Consider the following 17,771-nt stretch of genomic DNA (forward strand, 5'->3'; position numbering starts at 1 on the left):
AGGCCAATCAAGCTGCACATGACAAGGCTTACATTTAAATGTTTTTCTTGAATTGAACCATATGCAACTGCACAGTCATTATTAATGACAAAGAAAAGTGTTTCTCCAAATATATTTTTTCTTATACCCACTGAAATGAGAACATGAATAACCAGATTAAAACTTTTTTCTCCTCTGGCAAATTTGGGGTGAAGAAAATGGAACTTACACAGGTTTCCTCTGAAAAAGTCACGCCTTGAAATCTGGCCAATTTGCTGTGCATCTCTAACCCTAATATTATTATCATTTTTCCTGCAGGTCAGTGACTTATCATTAACTTGTCACTTTAAATGGAACTGTGTACACATCCCAGGAAGTAATCTGCGTCTATACCTGTATTGTATTTCTGAAGAAAAGTTATTCAGGAGCAAAGTATGAAATGAATATGTTCAGAGGAAATCTATGATTGCTGTTTACCATTATTACCAAATGAAAATCTGAACATTTGTCAGAATCAGAAATATAAGAACTATAATCTCATTAAACATTTAGTAATGTGTGCTCATTCATAATTATGGATTTTCCTAATGATGAAAAATTTGGTGAATTTTAAAATTCCTTAAAAAAAGAGATAACTGTCAATATCCCAGTATCACTATTCCAGAAACCACAAGTTATCACAGTGCTGTGCTCCTGACAGTACAGTTTTGTCACCCCTGGAGGTTAACTCACCAGGAATCTCCAGCTCATTTCTCAGGAACTCCACTTTGAAGTCGCTCATCCAGGGCGAACATTCTTTCAGATTCCCAGGGGGTTTTGAGTCTTTGTTCATTTTCAAAAGTAGCATGTTGGTAATGTCATTGAAGTCACTGAGCTTCATTCTCAGTAGCTTAGAACCTCCTTTCCCAAAATGTTTATCAAATTCTTTTCCAAAAGTCTGAAATTAATAAGAATTTACTATAAAGACTGATGTTTAGTTTGGACTGTGGAAAGGGCTCTAAGCTTATAAGTGTAATGAATGGAGTGCGCAATGATATATGTTTCTTCTCTGCTTTTAAGATGTATAGTCTTGGTTGGGCATGGTGGCTCATGCCTGTAATCCCAGCACTTTGGGAATCCAAGGTAGTAGCATTACTTGAGCCAAGGAGTTCGAGACCAACCTGGGCAACAAACATTAGCCAGGTGTGATGGCACGTGCATGTAGTTCCATCTACTCAGGAGGCTGAAGCGGGAGGATCGCTATTGAGCCCAGGAGTCTGAAGTGTCAGTGAACTATGATCATGCCACTGCACTACAGCCTAGGTGTCCGAGTGAGACTTTGTTTCTAAAAAAAAAAATTACAGTTTTGCTTTCCTTGAATATTTCAATACTCTAAAACATCCAGAGTTTGCCTTTTGTTTCCTGTGTTCCATTATAAGTGACATGGTTAATGCCTGTAATTCCAGCACTTTGGGAGGTCGAGGCAGGTGGATCACTTGAGCTCAGGAGTTCAAGATGAGCCTGGCCAACGTTGTGAAACCCCGTCTCCACTTAAAATACAAAAAATTAGCCAGGTGTGGTGGCTCATGCCTGTAATCCCAGCTACTCAGGAGGCTGAGGCAGGAGAATCGCTTGAACCCGGGAGGCAGAGGTTGCAGTGAGCCGAGATCGTGCCACTGCACTCCAGCCTGGGTCACAGAGTGAGACTCCGTCTCAAATAAATAAATAAATAAATTAAATAAATGACATGGTTAACCGGGCGAGGTGGCTCACGCCTGTAATCCCAGCACTTTGGGAAGCTGAGGGGCGCAGATCACGTCAGGAGCTCGAGACCACCCTGGCCAATATGGTGAAACCCCGTATCTACTAAAAATAAAAAAAATTAGCTAGGTGCGGTAGCATGCGCCTGTAGTCCCAGCTACTCGAGAGACTGAGGCAGAAGAATCGCTTGAATCCGGGAGGCGGAGGTTGCAGTGAGCTGAGATCATGCCACCACACTGCAGCCTGGGCGACAGATCAAGACTCGGTCTCAAAAACAAAAAACATGGTTAGTAGTGACTTTTAGTTAATAAATCCTAATAAGGGCTTTAAAAACTTGGTGAAGTCATTTAACTTCTGTGCACTCATTGTCTAGTTACTGTTCTACATCATTATGATGACACAAATAACTAAGAACAAAGTTAAAAACAATAAAATAAAGGAAGTAGTTCACTAGAAAGAAATGGCTTATAATTTTTGATACCAACTGAAGAGAAAAATTTAAGAATGCCACTTTCTTTAGTAAGAGTCTTTCAAGTTATTATTTTGGGTAATAAACCAGAAAAAATATTATTTAAATAATCTTTTATTTTTATTTTTATTTTTTGAGACAGAGTCTTGCTCTGTCACCCAGGCTGGAGTGCGGTGGCGCTATCTCGGCTCACTACGACCTCCACCTCCCAGTTCAAGTCATTCTCTTGCCTCACCCTCCCGAGTAGCTGGGACTACAGGCGTGCACCACCATGCCCAGCTAAGTTTTGTATTTTTAGTAGAGACAGGTTTCACCATGTTGGCCAGACTGGTCTCGAACTCCTGACCCTGTGATCCGTCTGCTTCGGCCTCCCAAAGTGTTGGGATTACAGGCGTGAGCCACCGCGCCCAGCAGATATGTTTATTCCTAAAAGCAGTTATTATAAGTACTCTACCTTGGAACATATTAATTATCTCTTTGCATTAGCCTCTACTTAGATATTTATTTGAATTATAATTCTGATATCAAATAAAAAATACATCTCAAGAGCATTACTAGCAGTTACTCAACAGTTGTCATGATTTACCTGATCATCTCTAATTAGAAATGTTCTTACCAAATTTATAACTAATGTCACAACATAAATCTGGTGTAAATGAAACATGCTCTATTTTAAGACAATCCACTATAGGAAAATTGACATATATAAAACAGATTTCTTCTTTGATCTACTGATGTGGATGAAAAAAGTAGAAACAATGTTCAATTCTTAGAATACATGGAAAGATTAGCTATTTCCAAACATAATCAGCATTATCTGAAAGGCATAATGCCCTTAAGGATTCTCTAAAGTGATATTTGAGGCACTTTATTTTGGTAGATTATTCTTTGAAAGAATGTAAGTTATTTTTGATTTGGTACAAGGTGGAAAGTTCTGGATAAATTTTCTAAGGTACTAGAAATAAAACTCCAAACACATCTCCTGCCTGAAAGGAACAAAGGAGGCCTCTGTGCACCCTGCAGGCTTGGGCAGGATCAGGTGCTGCTGCAGGAGGAAGAACTGTGCTGCCCATGGATAGCCCTGCAAGGCAGTCTCAGGGCTTCCAGCAACAAAGTGGCCATGAATTCCGAGACAAGAGACAACGTGCAGACTGGCTGCCCAGACTGGCTGAGGCAGCAGTATGCTGGGGGCAGACTAGGCCAAAGGCTGTGTAGAGGCGGTGCTGCTAATGGGTTTGGGTTTCTTTTTGTGACGATGAAAATGTGCTAAAATTGATATGGTGATGATTTCATGACTCTGTGAATATACGTAAAACTGCTTTAAATGGATGACTTAAGGGCCATGTGAATTATATCGTAATAAAGCAGTTATTTAAAAAAGGATAAAGCTCTTCCTTTGCACTATACACAGTGGAACTTGAGAACTCTGGCAACAAGAGTTCCAAGACTTATCTAAGCCCTTAAATTTCTTGAGGTTTAATGAATAAAAGTAATTTTGACAAAAACTAGAAAGAAAAGTCAGTATGACCCAGGCTAAGCAGAGAGAATGTAAAGTAAGGTGTTTTAGGTGAGAGAGGAAGAACACTCGACTCTTCTGGAGATCACAGTTGGGGGAGGGTTGGGAAAGGCTCTGAAGGAGAAACGATGCTGCTGCCAAGCCCTAAGGGCAAGTCTCCAGATGGAGGAGGGAGAGAAGGAGCCAAGCAGGCTGCAAAGGTGTGGCAACTGGGCTGACTGCAGTCTACTTGCTCCATCATTCCCATCAAATGATGGTATGTTTTCCTTCCAACTCCAGCATCCTCTGAAAGATCTCACACTTACCACACTTGTCCTAGGCACAGCTCTTGGTAAGCAGTTTTGTCACACAACCCCTTTGTATTTGGGGACTGGATCCTGAGCACCCAGAACTGTGCCCCGAACTAAGTGCTTGAAAATACTTATCAGCTTATTTAACACAAGCCATCTGAAGAACTGGAAATACCAATCTAGATGTAACTTTCAGATCTAAAAATCTGAGCATGAACAACATGTAATGAAACTCTGAGGTTTTACCTACTAACCCACATGCTACCAGCCAACCTAAAAATATGTTATCAGTGTGTCACAGAAAGCATGAGATCTAAAGCATTCAACAGACGTTTTAAATCCAGAACTGTTAAATCATTAAATGTAAATATTGACTGTCACAATGATTCTGCTATCATAAAGGCAGGCTGTGCCAGTCCATACCTGAATAAACTTCCTTCTAAAGGCCCCCAGGCCTGGAGCTTTTGGGTCACCCAACGCTGCATACATTCTTTCATACATTTTTTCAATGTTTTTTTTATTTACAGGGGTTTTTGCTAGTTCAGCTCTTACATCATTGCTCCAATCCTGTTGGGGAGTGGGGGTGGGGAAGGTAAGAAAAAAATCAAATTAGATTGCAATTAAGTTTTACCCAAGTTCTATGTTTTATGTGCCAGAAGCTGTTCTATCATTACCTTAAAGAGCAGTTCAGGATTAGAGAGCTGATCTAAGGCGTTAATAAAATCTTGAATCACTCCTCCTTGATCCAACTTACTTTTAATCCTATTTAAAAAAATTTTACAAAGTTTAGGTAATCAAGTACCTTCCAAAAATCAATATATATTTTATATATTATACATATATAAAACAATGTATGTTATATATTATACATATATAAAATGTATGTTATATATAACTAAATATAATTTATACATATCATATATATAGATATATAACCAACTATAGTAATTTAAAATTCCATCTAATGTTAAAATGAAGCAAGAAGCATCTATTTAATCAAGAGATGAGGTTCTTAAAAACCAATTAATCCGATCCTACTCAAACTATTCCAAAAAACAACGGAGGAGGGAATACGTCCAAACTCATTCTACAAGGACAGTATTATCCTGATACCAAAACCAGACAAAGACATATCAAATAAAAGGAAAACTACAGGGCAATATCCCTGATGAACATTAATGCAAAAATACTCAACAAAATACTTGCAAACCAAATTCAACAGCACATTAAAAAGATTATTCATCATGACCAAGTGAGATCTATTCTAGAGATACAAGGATAGATCAACATACACAAATCAATCGTATCAACACAACAGAATAAAGGACAAAAACCACTGATCATTTTAACTGATGCTGAAAAAGCATTTGAAAAATGCAACATCCCTTCATGATAAAAAAAAAAAAAAACTCTCAAAAAACTAAGTATAGAAGGAACATACCTCAACACAATAAAAGCCATATACGACACACTCATAGCTGGTGTCATACTGAACAGTGAAAAACTGAAAACCCTTTTCTAAGATCTTGAACACGTTAAGGATGCCCACTGTTATTCCACATACTACTGGGAGTCTTAGCTAGAGCAAGTTGACAAGAGAAAGAAATAAAGCGTATCTATATTAGAAAGGAAGAAGTCAAATTATCCTTGCTTGCAGATGATATGATCTCATATTTGGAGACATCTAAAGACTCCACCACAAAACCATCAGAACTGATAAATTCAGTAAAGTTGCAGATACAAAAATCAATACACAAAAATCAGTAGCATTTCTATATGCCAGCAGTAAACAATCTGAAACAGAAATCATAAAAGTAATTCTATTTACAACAGCCACAAATAAAAGAAAATACTTAGGAATAAACTTAGCCAAAGAAGTGAAAGATCTCTACAATGAAAACTGTAAAACACCGATGAAAGAAATTGAAGAGGACTCAAAGAAATGCAAAGTTACCTCATGTTCATGGATGGGAAGAATCAATACTGTTAAATCTGTCCACACTACCCAAAGCAATCTACAGAGTCAACACAATCCTTATCAAAATACCAATGACATTCTTCACATAGAAAAAATAATCCTAAAATTTGTATGGAACCACAAAAGACCCAGAATAGCCAAAGCCACCCTGAGTAAAAAAGAATAAAACTGGCACAATCACATTATCTAACTTCAAATTATATTACAGAGCTATAGTAACCCAAATAGCATAGCACTGGCATAAAAACAGACACATAAGTCAATGGAATAGAACAGAGAACCCAGAAATAAATTTACACAGCTGCAGTGAACCAATTTTTTGACAAATGTGCCAAAAACATACATCAGGCAAAGGACAGTCTCCAATAAATGGTCCTGGGAAAACTGGGTATCCATATGCAGAATAATGAAACTAGACCCCTATCTCTCACCACATACAAAAATCAAATCCAAACAGATTAAAGACTGAAATCTAAGATCTCAACCTATAAAACTACAAAAACAAAAACAGGAAACTCTCCAGGACACTGGTCTGGGCACAAAGATTTCTTGAGTAGATACCCCACAGGCACATGCAACCAAAGCAAAAATGGACAAACAGGAGGATCATATCAAGTCTAAAAGCTTCTGCACAGCAAAGGAAACAATAAAGAGAAGAGACAACCCACAGAATGGGAGAAAACGTTTGCAAACTACCCATCCAACAAGGAATTAATAACCAAAATATGGCCGGGCACGGTGGCTCACGTTTGTAATTTCAGCACTTTGGGAGGCCAAGGTGGGTGGATCACAAGGTCAGGCATTCAAGACCAGCCTGGCGCTGTCGCTACTAAAAATACAAAAATTCGTGGGGCATGGTGGTGCTTGCCTGTAATCCCAGCTACTCAGGAGGCTGAGGCGGGAGAATCGCTTGAACCCGGGAGGCGCAGGGTGCAGTGAGCAGAGATTGCCCCACTGCACTCTACCCTGGGCAACAGAGCAATACACTGTCTCAAAAACAAACAAACAAACAAACAACCAAAATCTATAACAAGCTCAAACAACTCAACAGGAAAAAAATCTAATCTCATTTTTAAATGGGGCAAAAGATCTGAATAGACATTTCTCTAAAGAAAACATATAAATGGCAAACAGGTATATAAAAACATGCTCAACATCAATGAACATCAGAGAAATGCAAATCAAAACCACAACAAGGTATCATCTCACCCCCAGCAATAATGAATGCTGGCAAGGATGTGGAGAGAGGACCCCCCATATACTATTGGTGGGAATGTAAACTAATACAACCACTATGAAGAACACTATGGAAATTCCTTAAAAAAACTGCAACTAGAAGTACCATATAATCTAGAAATCCCACTGCTGGATATATACCCAAAATAAAGGATATCAGTATGATATCTGCACTCCCATGTTTATTGCAGCACTATTCACAACGGCCAAAATTTGGAAGCAACCTAAGTGCCCATCAACAGACAAGTGGATGAAGAAAATGCAGTACATACATGCAGTAGAGTATTATTTAGCCATAAAAAAGAATGAGATCCTGTCACTTGAAACAACATGGTGGAACTGAAGGACATTATATTATGTGAAATAAGTCAGGCACAGACAGACAAACTTCACATGTTCTTACTCATTTGTGGAAGCTAAAAATTAAAACAACTGAACTCATGGGGAGGGGAGGAGAGGTGGAAAGTGGGGATGGTTAGCAGGTACAAAAATATAGTTAGGAAAAACAGGATCTAGTATTTGGTGGCACAACAGGATGACTACAGTAAATTTTTATTGTACATTTAAAAATAACTAAAAGAGTATAACTGGAATGTTTATAACACAAAGAAATGATAAATGCTTGAAGTGATGGATACTCCACTTACCCTGATGTGATTGTTACACACTGAATGCCTGTATTGAAATATCCCATGTACCCCATAAACATAGACACCTACTATGTACCCATAAAAATTAAAACTTAAAATTAAAAAAAGAGCTGCTCTTAGATAAAAGCCAATCTTGCAACTGATGTTGACGTTTTGACATATATAACTAGACATATATAGTTTCTGAAGTTACGTTATGAAAGAGAAGATCACTTTTTTAAAAAACAGGGTCTCACTATGTTGCCCAGGTTGGACAGCAGTGGCAACTAACAAGTTCAGTCACAGCTCACTGCAGCCTTGAATTCCTGGACTCAAGCAATTCTCCCACCTCAGTCTCCTAAGTAGTTGGAAGTACAGTCATGCACCACCATGCTTAGCTTATTTTTACTTTAATATTTTAGAGATGAGATCTCACTATGTTGCCAAGGCTGGTCATGAACTCTTGGCCTCAAGTGATTCTTCCACCTCAGCCTCCCAAGTAGCTGGTATTATAGGCACGAGCCATCATGCCCAGCAAGGTCACTTTATTGACACACTGTCTTTCACATCTTTTTCACTTCTTTCATTTTTCAAGACAACAGTTGTCTGTTCAGAGAAATGGTATGGTGGGCAGGGCCTCAGCAGGGCAGGGGTGTGTTCACAGACAAGCCACCCACTAACCAGAACAGAAGCTGGGCCTCAGCCGGGCATGGTGGCACACGCCTCTAATCCTAGCACTTTGGGAGGCCAAGGCGGGCGGATCACTTGAGGTCAGGAGTTCGAGACCAGCCTGGCCAACGTGGCAAAACCCTGTCTCTAGTAAAAATACAAAAATTAGCTGGGCATGGTGGCACACGCTTGTAATCCCAGCTACTCGGGAGGCTGAGGCAGGGAGAACTGCTTAAACCTGGGAGGCTGAGGTTGCAGCTGAGATTGCACTGCACTAGGTGACACAGCAATACTCCGTCTCAAAAAAATAAATAAAATAAAATAAAATTAAATTAAATTAAAAAAAAAAAGAGGCTGGCACTTTTCTTCATCTTGTCAAAATCAATACATTCAAAATAATGAGGCAGATCCGCTCATAATTAAAAACAAACAAACAAACAAACCCCAACACCTCATGATGGAGAATGCCACTAAAACACTACACATTTTGTGTACAAAGCATCCCTGAAAGAGTCGTGCACAATTGCTTATTCGTCATCAGTCTCAACTCATAAATCCATTTAAGAGTGGACAGGATGGAATAGGAACAGCTCCTGTCTCCAGCTCCCAGCGTGAGCGACAAAGAAGACGAGCGACACAGAAGACGGGTGATTTCTGCATTTTCAACAGAGGTACTGGGTTCATCTCACTAGGGAGTGCTGGACAATCGGTGCTGGTCAGCTGCTGCAGCCCGACCAGAGAGAGATGAAGCAGGGCAAGGCATCGCCTCACCTGGGAAGTGCAAGGGGGAAGGGAATCCCTTTTCCTAGCCAGGGGAACTGAGACACACAACACCTGGAAAATCGGGTAACTCCCACCCTAATACCGCGCTTTACCAAAGGTCTTAGCAAACGGCACACCAGGAGATTATATCCCATACCTGGCTGGGAGGGTCCCACGCCCATGGAGCCTCCCTCATTGCTAGCACAGCAGTCTGCGATCTAACTGCAAGGCAGCAGCGAGACTGGGGGAGGGGTGCCCGCCATTGCTGAGGCTTAAGTAGGTAAACAAAGCCACTGGGAAGCTCAAACTGGGTGGAGCCCACAGCAGCTCAAGGAGGCCTGCCTGTCTCTGCAGACTCCACCTCTGGGGACAGAGCACAGCTAAACCAAAAAAAAAGCAGCAGAAACCTCTGCAGACGCAAACGACTCTGACAGCTTTGAAGAGAGCAGTGGATCTCCCAACACGGAGGTTGAGATCTGAGAATGGACAGACTGCCTGCTCAAGTGGGTCCCTGACCCCTGAGTAGCCTAACTGGGAGACATCCCCCACTAGGGGCAGACTGACACCCCACACCTCACATGGAGGGGTACACCCCTGAGACCAAGCTTCCAAAGCAAGAATCAGACAGGTACACTTGGTGTTCAGCAATATTCTATCTTCTGCAGCCTCTGCTGCTGATACCCAGGCAAACAGGGTCGGGAATGGACGTCAAGCAATCTCTAACAGACCTACAGCTGAGGGTCCTGACTGTTAGAAGGAAAACTAACAAACAGAAAGGACACCCACACCAAAACCCCATCAGTACGTCACCATCATCAAAGACCAGAGGCAGATAAAACCACAGAGATGGGGAAAAAGCAGGGCAGAAAAGCTGGAAATTCAAAAAATAAGAGCACATCTCCCCCTCCAAAGGAACGCAGCTCTTCGCCAGCAACGGATCAAAGCTGGACGGAGAATGACTTTGACGAGTTGAGAGAAGAAGGCTTCAGCCCCACAAACTTCTCAGAGCTAAGGAGGAATTACGTACCCAGTGCAAAGAAACTAAAAATCTTGAAAAAAGAATGGAAGAATGGATAGCTAGAATAATCAATGCAGAGAAGGCCATAAACGAACTGACAGAGATAAAAACCATGACATGAGAAATGCGTGACAAATGCACAAGCTTCAGTAACCGACTCGATCAACTGGAAGAAAGAGTACCAGCGATTGAGGATCAAATGAATGAAATGAAGCGAGAAGAGAAGTCTAAAGAAAAAAGAGGAAAAAAGAAATGAACAAAGCCTTCAAGAAGTATGGGATTATGTGAAAAGACCAAATCTGTGTCTGATTGGTGTGCCTGAAAGTGAGGGGGAAAATGGAACCAAGTTGGAAAACACTCTTCAGGATATCATCCAGGAGAACTTCCCCAACCTAGTAAGGCAGGCCAACATTCAAATTCGGGAAATACAGAGAACGCCACAAAGATACTCCTCGAGAGGAGCAACTCCAAAACACACAATTGTCAGATTCACCAAAGTTGAAATGAAGGAAAAAATGTTAAGGGCAGCCAGACAGAAATGTCGGGTTACCCACAAAGGGAAGCCCATCAGACTAACAACAGATCTCTGGGCAGAAATTCTACAAGCCAGAAGAGAGTGGGGGCCAATATTCAACATTCTTAAAGAAAAGAATTTTAAACCCAGAATTTCATATCCAGCCAAACTAAGTATCATAAGTGAAGGAGAAATAAAATCCTTTACAGATAAGCAAATGCTTAGAGATTTTGTCACCACCAGGCCTGCCTTACAAGAGACCCTGAAGGAAGCACTAAACATGGAAAGGAACAACCGGTACCAGCCATTGCAAAAACATGCCAAAATGTAAAGACCATCGAGGCTAGGAAGAAACTGCATCAACTAATGAGCAAAATAACCAGTTAATATCATAATGGCAGGATCAAGTTCACACATAACAATATTAACCTTAAAGGTAAATGGACTAAATAGTCCAATTAAAAGACACAGACTGGCAAACTGGATAAAGAGTCAAGACCCATCAGTTTGCTGTATTCAGGAGACCCATCTCATATGCAGAGATACACATAGGCTCAAAATAAAGGGATGGAGGAAGATCTACCAAGCAAATGGAAAACAAAAAAAAAGCAGGGGTTGCAATCCTAGTCTCTGATAAAACAGACTTTAAACCATCAAAGATCAAAAGAGACAAAGAAGGCCATTACATAATGGTAAAGGGATCAATTCAACAGGAAGAGCTAACTATCCTAAATATATATGCACCCAATACAGGAGCACCCAGATTCACAAAGCAAGTCCTTAGAGACTTACAAAGAGACTTGGACTCCCATACAATAATAATGGGAGACTTCAACACCCTACTGTCAACATTAGACAGATCAATAAGACAGAAAGTTCACAAGGATATCCAAGAATAAAACTCATCTCTGCACCAAGCGGACCTAATAGATATCTACAGAACTCTCCACCCCAAATCAACAGAATATACATTCTTCTCAGCACCACATCACACTTATTCCAAAATTGACCATATAATTGGAAGTAAAGCACTCCTCAGCAAATGTACAAGAACAGAAATTATAACAAACTGTCTCTCAGACCACAGTGCAATCAAACTAGAACTCAGGACTAAGAAACTCAATCAAAACTGCTCAACTACATGGAAACTGAACAACCTGCTCCTGAATGACTACTGGGTACATCACGAAATGAAGGCAGAAATAAAGATGTTCTTTGAAACCAATGAGAACAAAGATACAACATACCAGAATCTCTGGGACACATTTAAAGCAGTGTGTAGAGGGAAATTTATAGCACTAAATGCCCACAAGAGAAAGCAGGAAAGATCTAAAATTGACACTCTAACATCACAATTAAAAGAACTAGAGAAGCAAGAGCAAACACATTCAAAAGCTAGCAGAAGGCAAGAAATAACTAAGATCAGAGCAGAACTGAAGGAGATAGAAACACAAAAAACCCTCCAAAAAAATCAATGAATCCAGGAGTTGGTTTTTTGAAAAGATCAACAAAATTGATAGACTGCTAGCAAGACTAATAAAGAAGAGAAGAGAGAAGAATCAAATAGATGCAATAAAAAATGATAAAGGGGGTATCACCACCAACCCCACAGAAATACAAACTACCATCAGAGAATACTATAAACACCTCTACATAAATAAACTAGAAAATCTAGAAGAAGGTTAATTTCCTGGACACTTACACTCTCCCAAAACTAAACCAGGAAGAACTTGAATCCCTGAATAGACCAATAGCAGGCTCTGAAATGGAGGCAATAATTAATAGCCTACCAACCAAAAAAAGTCCAGGACCAGATGGATTCACAGCTGAATTCTACCAGAAGTACAAGGAGGAACTGGTACCATTCCTTCTGAAACTATTCCAATCAATAGAAAAAGAGGGAATCCTCCCTAACTCATTTTATGAGGCCACCATCATCCTGATACCAAAGCCTGGTAGAGACACAACAAAAAAAGAGAATTTTAGACCAATATCCCTGATGAATATCGATGCAAAAATCCTCTATAAAATACTGGCAAACCGAATCCAGCAGCACATCAAAAAGCTTATCCACCATGATGATCAAGTGGGCTTCATCCCTGGGATACAAGGCTGGTTCAACATATGCAAAACAATAAACGTAATCCAGCATATAAACGCAACCAAAGACAAAAACCACATGATTATCTCAATAGATGCAGAAAAGGCCTTCCACAAAATTCAACAGCCCTTCATGCTAAAAACTCTCAATAAATTCGGTATTGATGGAACGTATCTCAAAATAATAAGAGCTATTTATGACAAACCCACAGCCAATATCATACTGAATGGGCAAAAACTGGAAGCATTCCCTTTGAAAACTGGCACAAGACAGGAATGCCCTCTCTCACCACTCCTATTCAACACAGTGTTGGAAGTTCTGGCTAGGGCAATCAGGCAAGAGAAAGAAATCAAGGGTATTCAGTTAGGAAAAGAAGAAGTCAAATTGTCCCTCTTTGCAGATGACATGATTGTATATTTAGAAAACCCCATCATCTCAGCCCAAAATCTCCTTAAGCTGATAAGCAACTTCAGCAAAGTCTCAGGATACAAAATTAATGTGCAAAAATCACAAGCATTCTTATACACCAGTAACAGACAAACAGAGAGCCAAATCATGAATGAACTTCCATTCACAATTGCTTCAAAGAGAATCAAATACCTAGGAATCCAACTTACAAGGGATGTAAAGGACCTCTTCAAGGAGAACTACAAACCACTGCTCAGTGAAATAAAAGAGGACACAAACAAATGGAAGAACATACCATGCTCATGGATAGGAAGAATCAACATCGTGAAAATGGCCATACTGCCCAAGGTAACTTATAGATTCAATGCCATCCGCATTAAGCTACCAATGACTTTCTTCACAGAATTGGAAAAAACTGCTTTAAAGTTCATATGGAACTTGCCAAGACAATCCTAAGCCAAAAGAACAAAGCTGGAGACATCACGCTACCTGACTTCAGACTATACTACAAGGCTATAGTAACCAAAACAGCATGGTACTGGTACAAAAAGAGATATAGACCAATGGAACAGAACAGAGTCCTCAGAAATAATATCGCACAGCTACAGCCATCTTATCTTTGACAAACCTGAGAAAAACAAGAAATGGGGAAAGGATTCCCTATTTAATAAATGGTGCTGGGAAAATTGGCTAGCCATAAGTAGAAAGCTGAAACTGGATCCTTTCCTTACTCCTTATACAAAAATTAATTCAAGATGGATTAGAGACTTAAACATTAGACCTAATACTATAAAAACCCTAGAAGAAAACCTAGGTAATACCATTAAGGACATGGGCATGGGCAAGGGCTTCATGTCTAAAACACCAAAAGCAACGACAACAAAAGCCAAAATTGACAAATGGGATCTCATTAAACTAAAGAGCTTCTGCACAGCCAAAGAAACTACCATCAGAGTGAACAGGCAACCTACAGAATGGGAGAAAATTTTTGCAACCTACTCATCTGACAAAGGGGTAATATCCAGAACTTACAAAGAACTCAAACAAATTTACAAGAAAAAAAACAAACAACCCCATCAAAAAGTGGGCAAAGGATATGAACAGACATTTCTCAAAAGAAGACATGCATACAGCCTACAGACACATGAAAAAATGCTCATCATCACTGGCCATCAGAGAAATGCAAATCAAAACCACAATGAGATACCACCTCACACCAGTTAGAATGGCAATCATTAAAAAGTCAGGAAACAACAGGTGCTGGAGAGGATGTGGAGAAACAGGAACACTTTTACACTGTTGGTGGGATTGTAAACTAGTTCAACCATTATGGAAAACAGTATGGCGACTCCTCAAGGATCTAGAACTAGAAGTACCATATGATCCAGCCATCCCATTATTGGGTATATACACAAAGGATTATAAATCATGCTGCTATAAAGACACATGCACACGTATGTTCATTGCGGCACTATTCACAATAGCAAAAACTTGGAATCAACCCAAATGTCCATCAGTGACGGACTAGATTAAGAAAATGTGGCACATATACACCATGGGATACTATGCAGCCATGAAAAAGGATGAGTTCGTGTCCTTTGTAGGGACATGGATGCAATGGAAACCATCATTCTCAGCAGACTATCGCAAGAACAAAAAACCAAACACCGCATGTTCTCACTCATAGGTGGGAACTGAACAATGAGATCACTTGGACTCCGGAAGGGGAACATCACACACCAGGGCCTATTATGGGGAGGTAGGGGGAAGGGATTGCGTTGGGAGTTATACCTGATGTAAATGACGAGTTGATGGGTGCTGACGAGTTGATGGGTGCAGCACACCCACATGGCACAAGTATACATATGTAACAAACCTGCACGTTATGTGCATGTACCCTAGAACTTAAAGTATAATAATAAAAAAAAAAAGTGGACAGGATGACACTTGAGGCCATCTACTGAGTCCTAATTAAAAGGAGGAGTCTTTCTGTGTATTTTAAACTACAGGACAATTTCAGGAGCTGATTTCAAAAATCATCTCAACTAGTCTATCCCAAGCAACCATGACCATATGAGCAGAATGTTTTGTTAGCAATGTAAGATGAAAGTATTTTACAAAGGAGATACATCCTGTAACAAGTAACATACCCAGAATAGATATAATCAACAAAGCGACAGCTAAGATTATTCTTCAATGACAACTAATTAATTTGGAAACAACCGTAGGTGTCCACATGTGTGCTTTAACCACATTTTTATAACCTGTAGTATCTGAGCAACGTATTCTTTCTGTAATATTACCTACCTTGCCACAAACTCTTTATTCTTATGACCAGTAGAAGTATCCTTGAAGGAATAGCTTTCGCTGCTTATGATGAAGGGATAAACAATAGCCTGCGGGTAGTTATCAGTGATTTCTTCCACGGTGTGCTGAACAGCAATGGCTTGGTCTTTGTCCAGTAAGGCCACCATGTGGCTGATCCAGCCGATGAACTGCCAGCAGGGAACGGAAGAGATCTAAAATAGAGAGCTGAAACTTAATGCTGAGTAAAACATCTCACATCACCTGTTATAAAAGTAACATATGTCCAAAAAAAAGAAAACTGAGAAGTATAAAAACACAAGTACAAAACAAGTCTTCCATCCCTCAGCTCTCTTCTGCTGTGGCAATCACTGGACTCTCCCAGTCACTTTCTGTGCAGAACAGTCTTCTGTTGCAAGAATGGAATCACACGAGACAGCTAGTGCTGGTTGTTCTTGGACAGACGTATAGAAAAATCTTCTACTTCATTCCTCTTGGCAGCTGTGTAGTATTCCATGTTGTTTACTGCTCTATAATGAATATTTCAATTTTTTATCACAGGTAATGTTGCAGTAGACATCTCTGTACACATAACTTTAGTTTTTTGTTTGTTTTGTTTTGTTTTTTGAGAGGGAGTCTCGGTCTGTCGCCAGGCTGGAGTGCAGTAGCATGATCTTGTCTCACTGCAACCTCCGCCTCCCGGGTTCAAGCAATTCTCCTGCCTCAGCCTCCTGAGTATCTGGGACTACAGGCGCATGCCACCATGCCCAGCTAATTTTTGTATTTTTAGTAGAGATGGGGTTTCACCATATTGGCCTGGATGGTCTCAATCTCTTGACCTCATGATCTTCCTACCTCGGCCTCCCAAAGTGCTGGGATTACAGGCATGAGCCACCGCACCTGGCCATGGTAAAGAATTTTTTAAATTTTCATTTCTAAAAGTATTAGATTGACTACTTTCCAAAGTCTTTACCAACACCGGACATAATCAACTTTTAAAATCACTGTCGAGTTGAGATTGTGCCACTGCACTCTAGCCTGGATGAGAGCGAGACTCCGTCTCAAAAAAAAAAAAAATTAAATCACTGTCAATCTGAGAAGTGAGAAACGTCTAATTTAAATTTTCATGTTTCATTATTAGTGAGGCTGAATGTTCCATGTTTATTTGCCTTACGTCCTTTAATCACGCATGCATTTCCTCTCACCATTTTCTACTGGTCTGTTGTGACCATTTATTTTGTAGATTGCCAATGTCAGCTTTCTGTTTCTTGTATGTGTTGCAAACGGTTTTGTTTTTTTTTTTTAGTTGGTTGTTTTTTTTAAGACACAGTCTTGCTCTGTCGTCCAAGCTAGAGTGCAGTGGCATGATCTTGGCTCACTGCAACCTCCACCTCCCGGGTTCAAGTGATTCTCCTGTCTCAGCCTCCCAAGTAGCTGGGTTTACAGGCACCCGCCACCAGGCCCAGCTAATTTTTGTTTTTTTTTAGTAGGGTTTCACCGTGTTGGCCAGGCTGGTCTTGAACTGCTGACCTCGTGATCTGCCCGCCTCGGCCTCCCAAAGTGCTGAGATTACAGGTGTGAGCCACTGCGCCTGGCTTTTTATTTTTTTAACTTTGTATACGGTATTTTCTTTTTCTGTATAGAAGTACTTCTTTTCTTTTTCTGTACAGAAGTCAAACTATTTTGCTTCATGGATTCTGGTTTTTGTTTCTTCGTTCCAAGACCATTTAAAAAAATGTGTTCACATTTTCCTCTGATACTTTTAAGGTGTCATTCTGAAGATAAAATCTGATGTGTTTGGAATGCTGGCGTGAGGCTTGAGTATGGACAAGTTTCCTGAGTGCAAGTGTGCACTGAGGACAGCATGGCGTGTGAGGACGGATCAGTTCACACACCTCACGTAAGCTCACAGAGAGGCTACCGGCTCCACTGCACGTGTCTACTGGGTGTTTTGACAACGCGGAGTGAATACTTTATGTCCTCACAAATTCAAATGCTGTTTTTATCATGTATAAATATTATATTATATTGGAAAAAAAAACCATAATGAAGTTATTTAATTATTTGCTCACTTACCTTGAAGAAAAACACATACATGTTGCATTTCTGAATTTACCTTAACCTGTTTAATACCTACTGAGAAAGTCTACTATTCAGA

General features: G+C 40.1%; 1 protein-coding gene across 4 annotated transcripts in view; it reads right to left on the minus strand.

The window, feature by feature from the left end:
• Positions 1-17,771, minus strand: part of PRKDC (protein kinase, DNA-activated, catalytic subunit) — a 189,868-nt gene that overhangs the window by 11,401 nt on the left and 160,696 nt on the right. For all 4 annotated transcript variants that reach the window (XM_015145330.3, XM_015145328.3, XM_015145329.3 and 1 more), the window contains exons 74-77: positions 15,617-15,828; positions 4,669-4,756; positions 4,418-4,561; positions 712-916 (exon numbers count right to left, since the gene is read on the minus strand). In XM_015145330.3, the coding sequence (XP_015000816.2) occupies positions 712-916; positions 4,418-4,561; positions 4,669-4,756; positions 15,617-15,828 (649 nt within the window). The remainder of the gene's footprint in view (positions 1-711; positions 917-4,417; positions 4,562-4,668; positions 4,757-15,616; positions 15,829-17,771) is intronic.

Source organism: Macaca mulatta, chromosome 8, assembly GCF_049350105.2.
Source record: "Macaca mulatta isolate MMU2019108-1 chromosome 8, T2T-MMU8v2.0, whole genome shotgun sequence".
NCBI lineage: Eukaryota > Metazoa > Chordata > Mammalia > Primates > Cercopithecidae > Macaca > Macaca mulatta.